At 44.5% G+C, this 22,261-nt stretch overlaps 1 protein-coding gene across 2 annotated transcripts; it reads left to right on the forward strand.

Annotated features, from left to right (window-relative positions):
* The first annotated feature begins 6,913 nt into the window (after window positions 1–6,913).
* LOC123402780 (DNA repair protein RAD5A) lies at window positions 6,914–20,622 on the forward strand. 2 transcript variants are annotated; one of them, XM_045096741.1, is made up of 20 exons: window positions 6,934–7,654; window positions 7,761–7,894; window positions 7,987–8,122; window positions 8,563–8,616; window positions 8,690–8,836; window positions 8,921–9,072; window positions 9,165–9,249; window positions 9,357–9,626; window positions 9,819–9,965; window positions 10,587–10,742; window positions 10,920–10,987; window positions 11,907–12,029; window positions 12,095–12,194; window positions 12,302–12,414; window positions 12,631–12,906; window positions 13,011–13,211; window positions 18,698–18,791; window positions 18,909–18,980; window positions 19,914–20,012; window positions 20,115–20,622. In XM_045096741.1, exons 1-20 carry the CDS (start codon window positions 7,115–7,117, stop codon window positions 20,235–20,237), a joined length of 3,090 nt encoding a protein of 1,029 aa, XP_044952676.1. In that variant the 5' UTR covers window positions 6,934–7,114; the 3' UTR covers window positions 20,238–20,622. The 2 variants fall into 2 exon arrangements, with proteins under 2 accessions (XP_044952677.1, XP_044952676.1); XM_045096742.1 differs by lacking the exons at window positions 18,698–18,791; window positions 18,909–18,980; window positions 19,914–20,012; window positions 20,115–20,622 and having other exon boundaries at window positions 6,914–7,654; window positions 13,011–13,215.
* Window positions 20,623–22,261: the final 1,639 nt, after the last annotated feature.

The raw sequence follows: 22,261 nt of genomic DNA on the forward strand, positions 1-22,261 counted from the left end.
CAATAGCAGCACGGTGTTTTCTCAGAGTTTTTAGTAACTTCTTTTCTTCATGCTGTGAGAGGCTAGCACTAATAATAACATGATACATCTCTTTTTCATCAAGATAAGCATACTTAAGAGTATCAGGCAACTATTTAAGCTCGAACACAGGATCACCCTTTGGTGGGGGTGGATCCCCAAGCAGTTCAATAGGCAAATTATTCTTAAGGATAGGATATTGTTCTAAGACATGCCTATCTATCTAATCCCTTTCATCCATATGCATATCATTTTCATGCTCAAGCAAGTATTGCTCTAAGGGATCAGTAGGAGGCACAGCAATAGAAGCTAAGGCAATAGTTTCATCCTTACCAGGCAACTCTTTTTCATGAGGTTGTCTACCAAACTTGGAGAAATTGAACTCATGTGACACACCTTCAAAGCCAACAGTGACAGTTTGCTTCTCACAGTCAATATGAGCATTGACGGTATTGAGAAAAGGTCTACCAAATATGATGGGACAAAATCTATCTTGTGCGGTAGCAAGAATGAGGAAATCAGCAGGATACTTCGTTTTACCACACAAGACTTCAACATCCCTAACAATTCCCACAGGGCAGATAGTATCTCTATTGGCAAGCTGAATAGTTACATCAATAGGTTCTATCTCAACAGGTGCAATCTCGTCTTCGATTTCATCATATAAGGATTGAGGTATTGCACTAACACTAGCACCCACGTCACATAAACCATGATAACAATGATCTCCTATCTTAAGAGAGACAACAGGCGTGCCAACAACAGGCCTATATTTATCTCTAGCGTGAGGTTTAGCAATTCTAGCAGCATCTTCACAGAAGTGAATATTATGTCCCTCAACATCATCAGACATGAGATCTTTGATAATAGCAATACTAGGTTCAACTCTAATTTGCTCAGGGGTGTAGGTGTTCTAATGAGCCTCTACGTATCATAGTTGAAGCTTTAGAATGATCCTTTATCCTAACAGGGAAAGGTGGTTTCTCAATGTAAGCACTGGGAACAATAGGATCATTATAGGCAATGACTTTCTCTTCAACTGGATTGGGTTTAACTACTTTGACTTCTAAAGGAGGATGATATTTGAACCACTTCTCTTTGGGGAGATCAATACGAGCAGCAAATGATTCACACAATGAAGCTACTATCTCAGAGTCAAGTCCATACTTAGCGCTAAAATCACAAAAATTATTTGTTTCAACAAAGTATTTAACGCAATCAAACTTGAAATTCATACCTGACTCCTTACCTTCATCAAGCTCCCAATCTTCAGAGTTGCGTTTAATTCTCTCCAACAAATTCCATTTGAAGTCAGTATCTCTCTTCATAAAGAACTGGTACAAGAAGTGTCAAGCATGCTACGATCATCATGAGAAAGCCGAGCATAGAAGTTCTAAATGGTAATTTCTCTCGAGATCTCATGGTCGGGGCATGAATATAACATTGATTTAAGCCTCCCCCAAGCTTGAGCGATGCTTTCTCTATCATGAGGCAAAAAATTATAAATATAATTCCGATCATGATGTACTAGATGCATAGGATAAAACTTTTGATGAAATTCCAATTTCAACCGATTGTAGTTCCATGATCTACTATCATCACATAGCCTACACCATGTCAATGCCTTATCCCTCAAAGATAAGGGAAAGGCCTTCTTCTTGATCTCATCCTCGGGCAAACCTGCAAGCTTAAAAAAACCACAAACTTCATCTAGATAGATTAGATGCAAGTCTGGATGTGATGTTCCATCTCATGTAAAAGGATTAGCCAGCAGTTTCTCAAGCATACCCGAAGGGAATTCAAAGCAAATATTTTCAGTAGGTGCATCAGGTTGAGGAGCAACTCTTTGTGCTTCCGTTCGAGGTGAAGATACCCCGAACAAGCCCCTCAAAGGATTAGTTTCCATAGTCACAAGTGATGATTGTTGTGTATCCCTGGAAATGGTGCCAAAAATACTTCTGCTACTGCACCAAAGACCTTCCAACGGCGCCAGAGATAGGCGCGTCGACGGGAGAATAATTGGCTTGATCTTTCTGTAGTGACGGGGACTTCCTAGGCAAGTATGCGAAGGATTTCCCCCGTGGCCTTGGAGCTTTGCGTTGGTGTTCCCTCGAAGCAGAAAGGGTGATGTAGCAGAGCGACGGTAAGTATTTCCCTCAGTTTGAGAACCAAGGTATCAATCCGACGGAAGAGTATCTCAAGATCCTGCATAAACACAAAAGCTTGCACCCAACGCTATGAAGGGGTTGTCAATCCCTTATAGATTGTTTGCCAAGTGAGAACTGAAAGCAACAAAATAACAAAGCAAAGTAAAAGCAGAGTTGTAAATGATGGATGTGAATAGACCCGGGGGGCCGTAGTGTTTACTAGTGGCTTCTCTCGTGAAAGCAAGTAGACGGTGGGTGAACAAATTACCGTCGAGCAATTGATAGAACTGTGTAGAGTCGTGACGACATCTATGCAATGATTATTTCTATAGGCATCACGTCCGAAACAAGTGGACCGATACTGTCTGCATCTACTACTATTACTCCACACGTCGACCGCTATCCAGCATGCATCTAGTGTATTAAGTCCATAAGAACAGAGTAACGCCTTAAGCAAGATGACATGATGTAGAGGGATAATCTCAAACCAATGATAAAAACCCCATATTTTTACCCTTGATGGCAACTGCTTGATGTGTGCCTTGCTGCCCCTACTATCACTGGGAAAGGTCACCACATGGCAGAACCCAAAACCAAGCACTTCTCCCATTGCAAGAATCATAGATCTAGTTGGCCAAACAAAACCCAAGACTCGGAGAGACTTACAAGGATATCAAATCATGCATATAAGAAATCAGCAAAGACTCAAATATGTATCATAGATAATATGATCACAAGTCCACAATTCATCGAATCTCGACAAACACACCACCAAAGAAGATTACATCGGATAGATCTCCATGAAGATCATGGAGAACTTTGTATTGAAGATCCAAGAGAGAGAAGAAGCGATTTAGCTACTAACTACGGACCCGTAGGTCTGAAGTGAACTACTCACGAGTCATTGGAGGGGCGATGATGATGATGAAGAAGCCCTCCACCTCCAAAGTCCCCTCCGGCAGGGCGCCGGGAAGGGTCTCCAGATGAGATCTCGCGGAAGCGGAAGCTTGCGGCGGTGGAAAAGTATCTTCGAGGCTCCCGTGATTTTTTGCGAAATATTTGGGAATATATAGGCGCAAGACCTATGTCAGGGGGCGGCCAGGGAAACCACAAGCTTGCACACCGCCGCCTCCCCCCGGTGGCGTGGTGCAAGCTTGTGGGCTCCCTGGGGCCCACCTGTCTTGGCCCAAAGGCTCCCTGGTCTTCTTTCGTTCGGGAAAAAATCATTTCGGGGATTTTATTCCGTTTGGACTCCGTTCCAAAATCAGATCTGAAAAGAGTCAAAAAAACACGGAAAAACAGGAACTGGCACTTGGCACTGAATCAATAAGTTAGTCTCCAAAAAAGATATAAAAAGATCCATAAACCATACAAAGAAGATAAGATAACACCGTGAAACCATAAAAAATTATAGATACGTTTGAGACGTATCAACAAGCGACAATAAATTTCAGCACACTATATGAATGTTTCCTTACCAAGTTCCACTTACCAAAGGCGCTTCACTCCCTGGCAACGGCGCCAGAAAAGAGTCTTGATGACCCACAAGTATAGGGGATCTATCGTAGTCCTTTCAATAAGTAAGAGTGTCGAACCCAACGAGGATCAGAAGGATCTGACAAGTGGTTTTCAGCAAGGTAATATCTGCAGGCACTGAAATTATCGGTAACAAGTGGTTGTGTGGTGAGATGATTCGTAGCAAGCAACAAGTAAAAAAAGTAGCAACGGTGCATCAAAGTGGCCCAATCCCTTTTGTAGCAAGGGACAAGCCTGGACAAAGTCTTATAGGAGGAAAAACGCTCCCGAGGACACACGAGAATTTCTGTCATGCTAGTTTTCATCATGTTCATATGATTCACGTTCGTTACTTTGATAGTTTGATATGTGGGTGGACCGGCGCTTGGGTACCGCCCTTACTTGGACAAGCATCCCACTTATGATTAACCCCTCTCGCAAGCATCTGCAACTACGAAAGAAGAATTAAGACAAAGTCTAACCATAGCATTAAACTAGTGGATCCAAATCAGCCCCTTACGAAGGAACGCATAAACTAGGGTTTAAGCTTCTGTTACTCTAGCAACCCATCATCTACTTACTACTTTCCAATGCCTTCCTCTAGGCCCAAATAATGGTGAAGTGTTATGTAGTCGAAGTTCACATAACACCACTAGAGGAAAAACAACATACAACACATCAAAATATCGAACAAATACCAAATTCACATGACTACTATTAGCATAACTTATCCCATGTCCTCAGGAACAAAAGTAACTACTCACAAAGCATAATCATATTCATGACCAGAGAGGTAATGAGTAGCCTCAAGGATCTGAACATAAACTCTTCCATCAAATAATTCAACTAGCATCAACTACAAAGAGTAATTAACACTACTAGCAACCTTACAAGTACGAATCGGAGTCGGGAGACGAAGATTGGTTACAAGTGATGAACTAGGGTTTGGAGATGAGATGGTGCTGATGAAGATGTTGATGGTGATGAGTCCCCTCCGATGAGAGGAGTGTTGGTGATGACGATGGCGACAATTTTCCCCTCCGGGAGGGAAGTTTCCCCGGCAGGATCGTCCTGCCGGAGCTCTAGATTGGTTCTGCTCAAGTTCCGCCTCGTGGCAGCGGCGAATCCTCGAAAAAGCCTCCTCCTGATTTTTTTCGGAACGAAACCCTTCATATAGCAGAAGAGGGGAGCCAGTGGGCCAGTAGGGAGCCCACAAGCCCCCTAGGCGCGGCTAGGGGGGTGGCCGCGCCTAGCGGGCTTGTGGCCACCTGCTGGTGCCCCTCTGGCACTTCTTCGGCCCAATATTTTTTATATATTCCCAAAAAAATCCATGTTGATTTTCATGGCTTTTGGAGTTGCGCAGAATAGGCATCTCAAACTTGCTCCTTTTTCAGGCGAGAATTCCGGCTGTCGACATTCTCCCTCTTCATGTAAACCTTGCAAAAAAAGAGAGAAAATGCATAAGTATTGTACCGTGAAGTGAAATAACAGCCCAAAAAGCAATAAATAACAATATGAAAGCATGATGCAAAATGAACGTGTAAGTGAGTCGCCGCCGGCGTCTGCTGACGCCGGAGCAACGACTCAACCCAATCTACGTAGGCGACTCTTCCCACTGGGAGCTCTGGTTCGCGGTCGAGCACGAGGAGGAGCGCCGACGCGACATGCGTGACGTGCAGCCAAGAGGCCCTCCGCCGCCCCCGCCCGTCGTTAACGAGGACCAGGAGGCGGAGGCCTCCTACCAGGCGGCGCTGACAGCCATTCTCGGTGAGAGTGAGGAGTAAGAGCGGCGCAAGGCCGAGGAGGAGGAGGCGTACGAGGCGCTGCTCATGGAGACCATCGCGTTGTCTGCCGCCGGCGACTACGTCGTGCCACCTCCGTCGAAGACCGAGCCTACAGAGCCGCAGCGGGAGGTCTACCAGTGGATCAGCTGCCTCCGCGAGTGGGTCAGCGCGCCGCCCATCTGGCTGGGCGCGACACCGCAACAGGAGGAAGCCTACCTCCTGCACTGGAAGTTGCAGCGCCTGTCGGCGGAGCGCACCGAAGGCCTTCGACAGATGGCGCTGGAGAAGGAGGCGGAGGAGGAACGATGGGAGATGGAAGAGGAGGAGCGCGCCCGTGCTGTGTTGCCACCGCCACCAGCATTGCCCGCGCCGACGGGACAGACGACAGAGGTATCGTGGTATCGATTCCGACAATAGAAAGGGGTAGGATAAAGGAGCATGATCTATCGAGATGCAAATGGTGACACGGTGATTTTAGCGAGTTCGGGCCTCTCACGGTGGAGATAATGTCCCTACGTCTCGTGCTCCGGAGAGGCTTCGTTTTATCTATCATGGACATGAGTTACATGGTATATTTGAGAGAGGGAAGAACAGATCTCCTAGCTAAGTCCTGAGACTAGAGAGAGCCAGAGCTCCAGGGGAAGAATGAGCCCGCAACGGGAGAAGAAGCTAGCCCTTGAGCTATGTGGTGGGGTGGCTTATATAGAGTGCGTCACTCTCTCATTTCCTTTGTTACAAGATGGAACATTAGTGCCATGATGACAAACCACTACGAAACCTCCACTATGAGTATGATGCTTCGACTGCCTTGTTGGTCTTCGCATATCCGAGTGAGACATATGGCCAAGTGGTTTACCGTCGTCCGAGTGGATACTATGTATGTATTTGTCTGGTCCCACCTCATGTGTGGACCCCATACAATTATGGTATTTCGACCTTTCATGGGCCTACCCGTTTTGTGTATCCTCAGCGGGAGGCGCAGACAGTTGCGCTCTGGAACAAGGCGTTCCCGTTGGCCGGCCCTGCGCCTACGCTGACCTCACCGGCCCCGACAATGACGACGACGCCTAGGGCTGCCTCATAGTTTAGTTTTTTATGTTTAATTAATGTAATAGAGACACATGGACTCTCGTTGGCTTCGTGGCCGGCTTTTAATGTTTAATTGTTATTTGTTTATTATTTTTAGAAATGCTTTATTTTTTTCCACGCGTTGACAAAAATGCGTCACGCCAGCGTTGGGCGCATGCGTCGACCCAAACGCCGAAGCAGATGTTGGTATTCGTCAGACCGATCCAAACGCCAAAGCAGACATTGATGTCCGTCGGGCAGACCCAAACGAATAAAAAATTGATAAAGTCGTCGTCTATTTGGGTCCGTGGGTCCGTGGGTTGGAGTTGCTCTTATTGCACCAATCAGACGGTTCCGGGAGTGGCCGATCCGGCCTGCACTAGGCCGGTCGACCGGCGCAGAGTAGCGGCCTCGAGAAGCGCAGAGCCAGCCAAGGCCGCTCAGCACAGCAGTGAGCGTAAAGGGGAAAAGGGTGGGTCAAGGCGGCAATTTGTCTCCCCTTCCCGCTGAAGCTGTATAGGCGGCGCCAAGCGGGCCTGTTTCGCGGGAAAATTTCGCGAGCAAATCGGAGGTGCGAGGCTGATGGCGAAGAAGAGCGAGAGGGCGGAGCAGGTGGCGGCGGTGCGCGCGGTGCTCGGCGAGGAGACGCCGGAGATGGACATCATCCGCGCGCTCCACATGGCCGGCGACGACCCCACCAAGACCATCAACATCCTCCTCGACCTCCACCACAGCCTGCCGCCGCCGCCGTCGCCGTCCCCGTCGCCCCCACCCCAGCCTCCGCCCGTCCAACCCACCAAACCCCCCAGCAAATCGATCCCGCCGCCCAAAACCCCCGCGCAGCCGAAGCCCGCGGCGGCGGCGGCGGCAGGGAAACCTAGGCCCAAGTCCAACCCCGCGCCCGCCGGCGGCGGCGAGCACTGGTGGCTGGTGGGGAGCGCCGAGATGGCCGGCCTGTCCACCTGCAAGGGCAGGCGCATCGCCGCCGGGGAACCGGTCACCTTCTCGTTCCCCAGCTCCGCGACCGCAGCCGCCGCATCGGGCAAGGGCCGCCCTGGTCGCTTTGCCCTCGCTTCCTGCACCTCGGAGATTATGCGCTTCTCAACCCCGCAACACGGGGAGGTACATTACTGATTACTCGGTCATCACCGCTTATTTCCCCATTCTCTGATGCTGCACCGCATCGCATCATGTATATTAGTGGTGTATAATGACTTCTTGTTTCTAGGTCGGTCGTATCCCCAACGAGTGGGCGCGGTGTCTGCTACCCCTTCTCAAGGAGGGGAAGGTCAAAGTCGAGGCCCTGTGCAAATCCGCTCCTGAGGTTCTTAGCATCATGGACACTGTCCTCTTGTCTGCTAGGTATCTGAATTTTTACCGATAAGGAACTATCCACCGTACCCATTTGTGCTGTCTCATGTATATTAAGTTCAGTGTGGTTGTGCATTTTGCAGCATATATATCAACAGCTCCATGTTCCGTGACCAAAAGCAGTCACCGCCCAAGGCAACACGTGCTGCTACGGAGGACTCCACATTCCATCCACTCCCCGCACTTTTCAAAGTCATCGGGATTACCCCTTTTATGAAGGTGAGCGGTCTTCAGTTTGTTGCGTCCCTAAAGGATGTACTGATAAAAGATGAAAACATTATTCACAAGGTCATGATTACATTAAATGCTTTGCTCGCTGGTATGATTGCTTGCAAGATGGTATGATCTCTTGTTCATTCTAGCAAAAAAAGGATTGTAAAATGTCATCATTAGTACCTACGATCTCTTGCTTTGATAGAAAATATCGTCGATGGATGATGAACTATAAAGTAGAACTGAGAAGTATGAAAGAGGTGTATTTTACTTCATAACCATGTATATTACATAATTGGAGAGATATGGAATGCAAATAAAGGCATCAATTGCCAAGGCACAAGGAGTTCTGTATAAAATTGGGCAATTGTCTTGCTTATGCGTTCTGCGCCAGAATCACTTGCTCTAGTTCTCTTTTCATTTAATTTTATTCAAATAAATAACAGGCAGCATTTACTCCCGAGGATCTCTATTCCAGAAAGCGACCAATTGAAAGAAAGGTAAACTATTATTGGCTCATGCTTTACACTACTATTGTCATAAGAACTATTGGGCTCACATCTGCCTGAACAGAGCAGTAACGGGGAGCCAGCCACAAAGTTGACATCTGAGAAAATGAAATTATCTTCTAGCGGAAATGAAGATGACCATGCTGAGGGAACTGTTTCAGATTCAGATTTGGATGTTATAATTGGAATCTCAGACAGTTCTGCATTGGAGGTAAGTTAACAATCTTAGTTTTGTCATTTTCAGACATAAGTTGGCTGTCCTGACTTCAGTAATGCGCCCTTTTATCCCTTAAAGGAGAGGGATCCACCTGAGGCTCTGCAGTGCGATCTGCGCCCTTATCAGAAGCAGGCCCTTCATTGGATGCTGCAGCTTGAGAAAGGCAGTTGCTCCCAGGATGCAGCTACAACCCTTCACCCTTGTTGGGAGGCATATAAGCTTGATGACAAGTATGTCTGGCTTATATTTGCATCTGCTATTTTGTTTTAGTATGATTGTTCCAAATTTAATCGATATTTATAATCCTACTCATTTATTTCAGGAGGGAATTTGTTTTGTACTTGAATGTATTTTCAGGGGATGCCACTACTGAATTTCCTAGTACATTACAGCTTGCTAGAGGAGGGGTAAGGGTTATATAAAATACTTTACTGATGTATCCTTGCCATGCCTGTTGAAAATCCTAATTGTGCTTTTATGTGATACTTTTATTAACTGATTTAGTATATTGCAGATACTGGCAGATGCAATGGGACTAGGAAAGACTATCATGACGATAAGTCTTCTTCTTTCTGATTCTAGCAAAGGATGCGTCACAACTCAGCATAGTAGTCAGATCTCTGGAGAAGCTAGTGGGCTGGGTGAAACTCCTATTCAGTCCGTTGATTCCGTGAAGAGTCTAGCTAGCCCTTTTTCTTTTAGCAAGCTCAGGAAACCTAAGGCCCCACTGATTGGAGGTGGAAATCTAGTTATCTGCCCGATGACACTACTGAGTCAGTGGAAGGTACAGTTGTAACAGTGGCACCACATACTATTTTCTATGTTGTCCTATCTGTTTCAGTTATGCAGATTTATTTTTTGTGAAAACTTGAAAGATAAGCAGAGTTAGCATATTATATTTGTTTTGTTAATTCATTTTCAGATGCAATGCTAGTACTAATGGTTTTAATACTGTAAACTGATATCTGAATAACAGGCAGAGATTGAAGCTCATACAAAACCGAATTCTTTGAATATATATGTTCATTATGGCCAAAGCAGACCAAAGGAAGCAAGCTTTATTGGTCAGAATGATATTGTCCTGACCACCTATGGTGTCGTGGCATCAGAATTTTCAACTGAGGTGACTCTGAGAACTTGTAGGATATTTGTGTCTTTCAGCGCATTACTACTGCTATTGGTTGTGGATTGCAAGATAAAGCCTGTCCATGTGGTAGACTGCTTACTTGAATAATTGTCCCGTTGTGGTTCCTTGCTGGAGTTTTGACATCTATTACTCTTTAGTATTTCTCACACATGTCCTGTTTTGAAAATAATACATGAACACTGACTACTATTGCCTTTCCTAAGTTCCTGCTATGAACACTGACTGTAGGGTAACTGTACAGTTTTGGTTCTCATCTTGGTTTTGTTTTATTTCTTCTTTTTTGTCTTTTGCCTTGGCTTCGAGCTGTAAGATGGCATCACGTGGACGTTTCTCTAATACAAAATGACATGCACTTATGTGCTTGTTTGAGGAAATATATGATCGAGTGCATATTGTTTAGCTGTTATGGCTGTGCGTTGTTAATGTTTAGTAGAAGAATTGATTTGTGAATAGGTATAAAGAATGTGCAAACCACATGGATTAAATTGGCATGCTAATGAGAGATATTTATTGCCATCAGCTCATCGCTATTGTTGTTTTATCTTTTGTCTCATTGTGCAATCTATTCTTGACTGAACTATGGATACCTACTTCTAGAGTTCTACAGAAAATGGTGGCCTCTACTCTGTTCACTGGTTTAGAATTGTGCTTGATGAGGCGCACATGATAAAGTCATCTAAAAGTTTAATATCCCAAGCTGCTGCTGCTCTTACTGCTGATCGGCGTTGGTGTCTTACTGGTACACCAATTCAGGTGAGCTTAGCTGCTTAGGTGAAGATCTAATGGTACATTGTTATTACTCATTGAATCAAACATGCTGGCTCTGTTAAAAAAAATATGTCGGGGAGATAAAATTTAAGGTCTTCACCCCTAGTCCCCTGCATGCACATGGTTATGCTTTTAGTTTTATGTGCTCTGCTTTAACTGCAGAACAACTTGGAGGATCTATACAGCCTTTTTAGGTTTCTGAAGGTTGAACCATGGAGAAACTGGGCCCTGTAAGTTTTATTATCAGTTTTCTTTCATTTGCCAGTTCTTCTATTTGGTATACTTGTGCAGATCTGGTAAAATTTAATACCATTTTAGGAACCATACAAAACTAAAAATCATGTGACCAAATAGAAGTTGATTGGACTGTTGTAGAATGGAATATAAGTTGATTGGACTGTTGTAGAATGGAATATAAGTTGATTGGACTGTTGTAGAATGGAATAGAAGTTGATTGGACTGTTGCAGAATGGAAATGAAGGCTTTTGTCAATTTTATAGTTCAGATTCCCTGTTAATAACATCACAGCAATTTATATGTTGTCTACATGATTAATTTGTTTCATAATGTCTTCGTCCAAGTTTAGTTGTGAGAATGATATCTCTGCAAGATGCAATGCCACAGTATTTATATTTGTTACTTCCTCCACTCTCTTTTTCTATAGTTTCAATCATTGATTCTCTCTTCTAAAATAAAACATGACAGACCGCCAAATATGTGCCTTTATCCATTACTTCCTCTCATAACATCTTAATTAAGAATAGTTAAGAATATTAAAATATGTTGATACAGACACAGTTAATCTTTTTTTTCCAGGAAGCTATGGAAGTACTTGCGATGAAAATATTAATCAGAATATCATTCCCATGTCGATAGATCGAAATACTTTTGTGCAGATTACCAGTCATAGCTTTAGCAGTTTAACTGCATAAATATCAAAATTGACCTCTATTTAGGACATAAGACTAAAAGTAGTAACATGCCTATGCAATTCACTATCGTCCCACTCATCTGGATCTCCTATATTTATGCAAAGAAAATATGTGAAACCATGATGTATAGGAGTTGACTATATTTCCTTGCGGTGCAACAAATTCAAAAGGTATTGCTATCCTCTATGCTAACTTTTGTTGCCACTATGTTATTTAGGTGGAATAAACTTGTACAAAAACCATTTGAAGAAGGTGACGAAAGAGGCTTAAAGCTAGTGCAGACCATTTTAAAGCCAGTAATGTTGAGGAGAACTAAAAATAGCACAGACAAGGAGGGCAGGTACACTCAAATTTTGGTATGGAGCATTCTAAGGCGCATTAACTTACACCCTTATTTTCTTGCAGACCAATCCTTACTCTACCCCCGGCGAATATTGAAGTGAAATATTGTGATCTATCAGAGTCTGAGAAGGACTTCTATGAAGCTCTGTTTCGACGATCTAAGGTAGTGTGCTATGCAGTGAGGCAAATTCACAGCTTATGCTGGTAAAATTTGGTCAAGGAACCTGTTTGTGCAGACGGACAAACTGATACAATGTGCTGTTTTTATAGGTGAAATTTGACCAGTTTGTGGAGCAAGGTAAGGTCCTGCACAATTATGCTCCAATCCTGGAGTTGCTTTTGCGCCTTAGGCAATGTTGTGATCATCCATTTCTTGTTATGAGGTTAGTTTATGAAACTATAGCCCTGTTTTTAATTGTTCTTTCAGTAAAAACTTGAATGAACTTGTTGTTATTCACTCTTCAGAACTAGTTTGGTCTGACAAATTAGGACCCATCAGGTCCCACGTGCAGAGCAATAGTCTCATCTAACATTCAGCATTTCTTATTTATTTATTATACCATTGGTCCTTTTTCATGACGGAGCTTTATTGTTACCAGCCGTGGAGATACACAGGAGTTTGCAGACCTCAATAAGCTTGCAAAGCGCTTCCTGCGTGGTGGTAATAGTACTGTTAATGGGGATTCTTCTTCCCGTCCCTCTAAGGCTTACATTGAAGAGGTTGTCCAAGAACTGCAGAAAGGTGAGGGGGAATGCCCTATTTGCCTGGAAGCCTTTGAGGATGCTGTGTTAACTCCCTGTGCTCACCGTTTATGCCGAGAGTGTATTTTGTCTAGTTGGCAGAGTCCAGCAGCAGGTCTTTGTCCTGTTTGTAGGTACTCTATTGTTGACTCTTTGTTTGTCTCTTTGACACGTTTTAGTTTCCTGTACATACATGCTTCCTGTTGTCATTCTTATCAATTTGATTGTACTGTTACAGAAAGTCGACGACCAAGCAAGATCTGATTACTGCTCCAACTAACAGTCGCTTCCAAATTGATGTTGAGAAGAACTGGGTTGAATCTTCGAAGATATCTTTTCTTCTACAGGAATTAGAATCTCTTCGCAGTTCAGGCGCCAAGAGTATCGTGTTTAGTCAGTGGACTGCATTTCTAGATCTCCTGGAAATTCCACTTTCCAGGTAAAGTGTTTTTTTCTCAATTTTTCTTGTACTTGAACTTTTCATATTCTTAACACAAAAAGATACACAGACCTTTTGCATGTTAACAGAAAGGAAATATTCAGTCATAACTCGTAAGGAATTGGCTTGGTGTTATTGTTTACTACTCCCTCCGTCCCAAAATAAGTAGAAAGTTAAGACACTTATTGTGGGGACCCCGACTTATAAGTCATGGTCACCGAATGTACGTGCTCAGTGATCCCAGAGATCAATGCTCACCGAACACATGGTAACTGAATAGAAGAGTTTTACATCCATACATACCGTCTGATGCAAATATTGACCACTACGGTCAAGTCTTACATAGATAGGGCCTCGAGGGCCAACACACCAAACTCAACTAATAGCGGAAATCTTGGTTAAAAGCGTGAACCCATGCCATCAGCCTTAACCTACAGGCATTCTGACTGGGAAGCATCCTAGTTCGCACGTTCGTCACCGACGAGCTCTTCTTCGAAGTCCTGCTCTTCCATGCCTGGCCAATTAAATAACCTTGAATGTACTTGCAAGCAACCCATGATGTGGAACAAGGCAATAACGAAGTGTGACATAACACTAGTTTGCTGCTTTTTGCGGAAAACAGATTTTTCCCTAGTGCAATAACATGATCAAATTCTCGTGCGACATGCATCACAAGGCATTGCGGTAACCCAGTGAACATGTTACATATATCAATATCAACTGAGGGTTGAACATTCCATGTCAACCCACCATGCCAAGTCACCTGACTTAGCTCAAGCATCGTCTTTCCCATATCACCATCTTCTTCTCATACTCTCCCACATACACACATTTGGTTTATGCGGAAACAATTGGACGTAGTTTAAGCAGGATTACCCAACTGTCCTTGACCGTGGACACGGCTATTCGAATAGTTTTACACTCTGCAGAGGTTGCGCGCTGTACCCACAAGACTCGGGGAACTTCCGTGTCATCCACGACTCGCGGTATATAACATACCCGAGGTAAGCACCCGAACAATGTCTTTCCCATGGCGACACTAAACAAAGAGTCCACTCGTTGGTGCCATCCCTCATGATGTACATCATGCGAGCCTCGCTTTAGATCGTACCATCCCTGAGGGCACGCAACGGTGTGCCCGGAACCTGTAAAAACAGCATGTCGCCCTACTTGGCACGACCCCGTCTCGAGAGTGACCACGTCACTCCCGCCACTAGTAATGCGGGCTCTCTGCTAGTATCGACCAAAGTAATCAACAAAGCCCCGTCCCATAAGGAGTATCGTGGTCACACATATAAGGTTGGGACAGTCGACAAATCTTAAATCTAATTCATTTCCGAAACCACACACAAAACCTCCCTTGGTACACCACTTCTTTCTCAAGTGGTCATCCATCTCAACACCATCACCCTTGGGCATTAGTGGCACCCGACGGGATTTTTGAAAAGCCTTTGTAAACACTCCCTTCATCGTCACCATGCATATTCCCATCCCTTGTTTGCGTAGCAACTACTAGCAACTAACTACATCCCACATGCACAACCCTCATAGGTGGTAGGGTCGTGCCCAAATGCAGGTTTGAACGAGGTGTTCTTCGGGGACAACCCAACAAGGGGGTCTCTGATCCAACAGGAATGTATGCATAAGTAAGGTACCATATGACATGCAAATAAAAGTTTCTTAGGCATGGTCAAAGGGCTGCTTGCCTGGTCCAGCAAAGTCTTCGAGGTCTTTTCATGCTTCTCGTCTATCCCCGAGTACTTTGTCTACTTCGTCAACTACCGTAGGAAACAACCACAGTAAGCCACACAACAAGCAGAAAATAAAAGTACTCTATAAATAGGATTTTTATTTTACTTGGACATCTCTGGTCATAAGAAAAATTACCTAAACCTGTTCTAAGAGATTTGGGTCACCAGAGTTTTAGACAATGGAAATGGAGGCCTCACTAGCCTCACAAGAAGCCCACAGAAAACATTCTTATATAAATGAGTGGATGTGCCCTTCAATTAGGAAATGATTTTAGAAGAATTTAGGAAGTGGTTTCACTGGATTTGGAGTTGGCATCAATATTCTAGGGATTTCCTAATATGGAATAAATGGTAAAGAGGGGCTATTTATTTGACTAGCAGAAACAATGTCAGAGAAAAATGTTGGCTAAGGCTAGAAAACTAGAGCATGATATTTTGAACACCTAGGAATTGGAATCACTCCATTTGGAGTTGATTTGGGCCCTCTATGAATTTTGCAAGGTGGGGGCTAAGATATTCAATTTGAATTTGAATAATAATACTACAGAAAGTTTCTCTGGAAAAATGTGCAAAGTACATATTTGGATAGGTTATGATTTTAGGAGTCTCTAGGATCTTGAATCAATGGATTTGGAGTTCGTTTGAATTTATTAAGGATTCAATAGTATTTACTGGAAAAAGAAAAAAGACAGAGGGAGTATCAAAGACTATACTGCACCGGGGGTGCAGGATAGCAAATGGGCCGGCCCAATGGCTCGGGCGCGTGCGCGAAGCCAGCCATGACGAAAGCACCTTCAGGAAGTACGCTTTCGCTGACCGAAAGCGACTCCCAGGAGGCCGCTTCCACTTACCAGCTGGGCCCGAACCCTGGGTTGCTTAAAGCGGGCCCCGCTGGGTCATTTCTCTCTCTCCTCGGCCCCCTTCTTCCTCCCGACGGGCCAAGGGGGCGCTGGAACGCCGTGGCTCCGGCTGCCTCGCCGTGCCGGAAGCCGTGCCTGACGCTTGGGCGGATGCCCTGCCCCATGCTGCGCTCAGGGGAGGGCCTCGTTGGCCACGAGTGAGGCGGGGAGCGAGAGGCCTCGACGGGGGCGGACGACGGCGTCGGTTGCAGTTGGCTGGTGAGCTACGACGGCGGAGAGCGCGGCCGCGGGTGCCGGGGAGGATGGAGTGGCCACATTGGTTTCAATGGGGGCGGAAACAGAGGCGAGGGAGGGCCCACTCGCTCGAATTCGAGCGGAGCCGAACTGTGGCAATGGCGGCCATGGGAGGGCCTCTCGAGCTCGGGAGCTCCAATGGCTCAGGCAGGGTTTTTTTGGGAGTGGGAGGAGTTCCCTAGGGAAGTCAGGGCGCTCGGGGGGAAAGGTTTTAGCGAGGGGTGATGTGTGGGAGCTCGGGTCCGCCTCCGGTGTGTTCTGGCGCGGCGAGCACACGCGTTAGGGCCACCTTGGAAGCTTGCTGGCGTCGCGGAGGGGCACGGGTGGTCAAGGGGGATCCTCTGGCACGCGTTGGTGCTCAGTCGAGGCCGGACATGGGCTACCCGACGAGGTCCAGTGGCAGAGCGCCATTACTGCATGCCATCCGAGCAGTCACCATGCCACACCGTGTCCAGAGCCACCTTTTGGCCAGGCCAAGGTGTCCAGCATGCAAGGCATGCATGCCAGAGGGCACTGGCGCAATTTGGACCTGTATGACCTGTATGAAGTAGGCTGGATTAGGTTTTACTGTAGGTAAGTTTGGCTAGCAGAAGGTTTTTTTTACTGGGGAAGGCTTGGAATCAAACCATGTCTAATAGTCCTGGCTATACAAGAACTCCAAGTCTACCAAGTTTCAGATCAAGAAGAGGAGTGTAGATAGCACTTGGGAGAGGGTAAAAGAGGGGCTGCCATGGTAAAAAGGAGAGGTAGAGAGATGGAGTCACCCTCCAATAATTGACCAGGGGCCATGGCGAAGTCACTGGAGGTGATAGAGGGATAAAAGAAGCTGTTGTAAAAATTTGGGCTCAAGGAGATTAGTAGAAGGGGCCAAAGCAGCAAGTTTGATAAGTGAGCAGAAGGTGTTTGATGGGTGATAGGGCTATCATAAGTAGTCCACTTGCTATGAAACTTAACAGGATCACATGTTATGTCAAAATGAGCTTGTACACCAAATTGGAGATTTGGTGGAGAAAGTTTCCAATGCAGACTTGAAAACCCAAAAAATTGGCAGAAATGGCTTTCCGCAGATAAAACATGCAATTTGTTCTCACTAATGCACCACTTGGTGTGGTGGCATTATTTGAGTATTAAAGCATGAGTTTGGGATCAATTGAAGAAACTTCACAATGTAAAGTTTTCCAATTCTAGAAATCATCAGAGAAGGTTTTGAGGGGTTTTGGACAGGATCATCTATTCTTCTTGGTGCATCACTTGGTGTGGATGCATTATTAGAGCATCAAAACATGTCTACAAAATTTGAGCACAATTGGAGACACTTGGCAATGTAGAGTTGTTCAAATTTGGATCTGGACAGATAGAGTTTTGAAATATTTAGGTGAATCAAATCAACTTGGATTGAGATGAAACTTGTGCATATCATCAAATATATCATATGGGAAATGCTAGAATTTTACTGGGATTTATTGAAATATTTCTTATGAAAATATCCCAAAAGCTTGAAATAGGCGAAAGGGTTTTGTCCAATATTTTGAACATGACCATGTGTTGAAACTCTTATATATGAAATATATATGTCCACTGAGTTTCCCTAAGTTTTCTCAAATAATTTGAAAGCATGAAAAATAACCTTTCTTCATAAAAGACCATTTTTGGCCTCAGAAGAATGCATTTAAATAAAATAGTAAAATAGCTTTTAAAATAATAATCTTGTGGTTCTGGGAAGTCTCTTTGATAATGGGATTTAAATAAAATATTGGGTGCAAAACAACTTCCTTAGTTTGAGGACTTGGTAGTACAAATCCCAACTTAGTGGTTTTTAAAAGCTTAAATTAAATAAAAGTTTTTTGATAAAAATAGTACTAGTTGGCATGGATGTGAGTCTAAAGAGTAGCAGGAATTTTGTGATTTAAACACAATCAAACAAGCAAGCCAGCAACAATCATATCAAGCATCACAAGCACTTACAATTTTTTTTAACTGGACCTGATTTTTGAGCCATGTTAGTTTAGCCAGGAGAGTCAAACACATGGTGTGACACTTATTTTGGGACGGAGGGAGGACTTTACTTGGAGATTATGAAGTTTGTGCAGGCCAACATCACGATGTTTGTCTGCTGATGTATATTATTATACAAGATCTTATTTCAATTATCTATCTGGGCTTGACAACCTAGTTTCTCTGTAGTTATGCACATTGCGTCTTCCCGCTTTAAAGACTCATCTGGGTATGAACTATAACCATTTCTTGTACAATATTCTGCTTCTGTGCCGTTATTGCACAATGTACAGAGCTATGAAATTTGGCCCTTAGATGTTGTAATTTAGATTGTAAATTATCGGGCTGGTGAACGATTTCAACCAAGTACATGAAAGGGTTCCCAAACTAACCAATTATAGGCAGCAGTTCTATGGCATGTTAATCTCCTTCCTGGTCTGCATTACAGTATTGCATGCAGTTGCGGAGTACTTAGCTATAGTCCCTTGGAAGAATTCATTGGTTAATGTGCTGATTTTGGCAGTGTTTTAATTTCCTTTTTCATTGTAGGATTTATTTTAATTATCTTTGAGCTTTTTCATGGCAGACATGGCATCTCATTTACCAGACTGGACGGGACCTTAAATCTTCAGCAGAGAGAGAAAGTAATCCGTGAATTTTCTGAGGACAAACGAATTCTGGTATGTTCTTTTCTGTTTCTTTATCTCACTCCTTTTTATATGAATTTATCCCCATGAATTGAAGTGCCTGTTATACCGATAAAAAATGTTAAGGCATTGTGCATTTGATTAATGCAGGTTTTACTTATGTCTCTGAAGGCTGGTGGTGTTGGAATAAACCTCACTGCTGCCTCTAACGCGTTTGTCATGGTATATTTCATCAAAATTTTGTGTTATATTCATAGACAGATATTTTTTTTCACCAGATGGCCTTTTGTTCAGTAGTCTTCTATGACATCCTTCACTGGGAGGTTCAGATTTTGGATTTCCTTCAGGCACTAATTGTCACTATTTTTTTGGCACTTATCTTCACTCTTGATATTTTTTAAGTGTCTTCCTTTGGAGTGCCTTTTTTTTTGTAGAAGTTGATGAATCTTGATTGAAAGTCTGCCATTAATGATTATTGAGTATGGGGACATTTTGTGGAGCATTCACACTAATATGGAGCGTTAATTAGGTGGTCCATTTTTTAGTACCGTTGCCTCTTAGTGGGTCATAGACTCAGTGACTTACAAGGTCAATGTGGACTGTGTACTTCATAGAAATAAGGAAAATAACAATAGCATGGAAGCATGCCAGTCAGCGCCTATTTCTGTTTTTCCGCCTTAGCCACAGCTTTGAAAAGAGTGTCACTTTTTCTTAAGACTCGGTGTAGAAGTTAGGGTACAGTCATTAATGTTAAGGAGTATTAGTATAGGTCTAGTTCTCTTTACAGTTGTATATTAGTCTAGATTTCCTCAAGTGCATTCGGAACCTTCATGTATGAGAGAGATGAATGACTTTGTAAGTGCTGATACGACCAAAGCTTACCTTCGATCAATGGATGGTCATGACTAAACACTCCTGGTGGGTGGGATAGTGTACTAACATGACCTACTAGTTACTTTGTTAGCATTGGTAGAAATATGTCTATTATACTTCCCAGCAGTCACCTAGTGAAGCTCCTTAATTATATGAGTTTATACATAGCCTGGGTGGGACAATCATTACTGTTATTTTTATGACGCAGTGACTTGCCGATCTAGGCATTTTTGCCCTATTTCCTTTTGTGCCATCTGATTATGTCTGTCTTTTTTCCTTCAGGACCCTTGGTGGAATCCTGCTGTTGAAGAACAAGCTGTCATGCGCATCCATCGAATTGGTCAAACAAAGAGTGTTTCTATCAAAAGGTTAATTGTCAAGGTAATATTCAACGGGCCTTTTTGGGAATACGAAGCCAGCTGGTGCGCAGCGTGAAATCATTTGATCATCAAACTGTCATTTTTTTTTTCTGTCATGGCACAGGGTACTGTCGAGGAACGAATGGAGGCTGTGCAGGCCCGTAAGCAGCGAATGATTTCTGGAGCGTTGACGGACCAAGAATTCCGCACAGCACGTCTAGAAGAACTGAAGATGCTCTTCTCTTGAGAAACACGGTGGTTACTCATGAGCATTCGATATTCACAGGCCTTGGCGCTTGCATCCGTAGCTAACAAACAACTCCCATATGGAGACAGGTTTAATTGTTGTTGTAGGCATTTTTTTCTGGGGGTTTATTGTAGGCATACTTTTGTATATATTTGAACATGGATATGAGAGTTTTGAGAGGTGATAGAAAGAAAATTTTACATCCTTGTTTATAGGAAAAAGGCCATAGCCTTTTCGTTTTGCTCTCAATGTGTGAAAACGATGTTTTTAGAGCAAGTACAATAGTATAGGCAGCTGCTGGCTATAAGCTATTGACATGTCATATATAGCCCGTCTTATGGCCAACATGTACAATAGTTCATTGCAAAAGTGTATTACTTCTTTATTATATGGTCTACCTTTCATATTCACAAAATGCTTAGGAGCATGTGCTAGAGCTGACTCTTAGCTAAGAGCCCGCTTACTTTCTCTCTCCTCTTCTCTTTCCTCTAATTAAACAAAAATATATTAGTTTATTCCTTATAGCTAGCTGACTCAGCTCTATAGTATTTCCTCTCAGTGATCTTGGTGGGCCCCACCTGTTAACTTGTTTATAGAGATTGCCCATTTTCATGCATGCAGTATTTAGAGCATCTCCAATAGCGGCGTAAAAAAACGCGCGCGGGGTAAACTAAACTTTTAGCTCACGTCGGACGAAATCACGTGCTCCAGCGGATGCGGGAAAATAGCGTGTGCGATAAACTATTGCGCGAGCGGGAGAAAACGCTAGATTTGACGCACCGCTTTCAGCGCGTCTATAAAATGCGGCTCTCGCCATGCGGCTGCCCATAGCCACGCGCCCTCTGCCGCTTCCTCGCCGTTGTCTCTGCCGCTTCCGATCCGCTCCCTCTAGCGCCCCTCCGGTGTCTACTACGCCGAGATGAGGTCCGGCGACGTCCGCCTTGGTCTCGACACCTTCGAAACCTTGCACGAGGCCGCCCGCGCATACGGCGTGGCGCCTAGGGAGACCTCGTGCGCAGATTAACTTTCAGGATATCTACATGCGCGAGCAGGTGCAGGACCTCGCCCCTCCTCGTTTGATAACAGACCAGGACCGTGAGGAGCACCGTCGGCGGCAGCGCCGACTCCTCGTCGTCGAGGAGGACGAGCGAGCCATGGCGGAGTGGTGCCGACGCCACCTGGAGGATGTCGCCGCCGAGAACGCCTTCTGGGCGGAGAGGACGACAAGGCGTCGCGAGGAGCAGGACGACAGGCGTCAGCGCAAGTTACTCGCTATATCGCAGTGCATGGTCGTCAACAACGGTGGGTCGTCCATCTTCACTTCTGACGATGAACGTTGGAAGGACGCATGACTATCTACCTCGGACAGCATCCACAATGACGACTTGGAGTAGTTTTATCTATATATGATAGTTTTATTATCTATATTATCATGTTGGACTAGTTTATTATCTATATGATGAACTATGTATCAAATCTATGCATATATTTTTATCGTGTTGGAGTAGTTTTGCATTTTAATTTGCAGTGTCTGTTGAAGCGTCGCGCGCGCTAAAATATGCTGCAGCCGCTGGAGCCGGCGCTCATCGGCGCGCTAAAATATGCTGCGCTTGCTGAAGCCGGCGCTCATTGGCGCGCTAAAAAAAACTAACCGCACGCTATAAATCTGTTTTTTGAACGCCGGTCGAAGCGCGTCTGTTGAAGATGCTCTTAATACTCCATCTGTTCCTAAATATAAGTCTTTTTCTTATCTACACACAGCAAGGTTGGCTGCAACCACATCAGCTTGCTCCTTGAGCCGACCTTACAACGGTGTTCTTTCTTTTCTGGTTTTCCCTTTCTGTGTGGTTCATTGTTCAGACTAGTTTGCTGAACCAGTTTTGCGCGGCTCAGGCTAAACCAAATGCCCTTTCGAGGACCGGCATGTTACTGTGCAAGTCTGGAATGTGTTGTTTTACCACGAATAGATGTGCGCTGCGTGCGTCTGCGTCTTCATCTTGATCAGTCTGAACAATGAACAGGCA

This window comes from Hordeum vulgare, chromosome 6H (genome assembly GCF_904849725.1).
Source record: "Hordeum vulgare subsp. vulgare chromosome 6H, MorexV3_pseudomolecules_assembly, whole genome shotgun sequence".
In the NCBI taxonomy this organism is placed as follows: Eukaryota; Viridiplantae; Streptophyta; class Magnoliopsida; order Poales; family Poaceae; genus Hordeum; species Hordeum vulgare.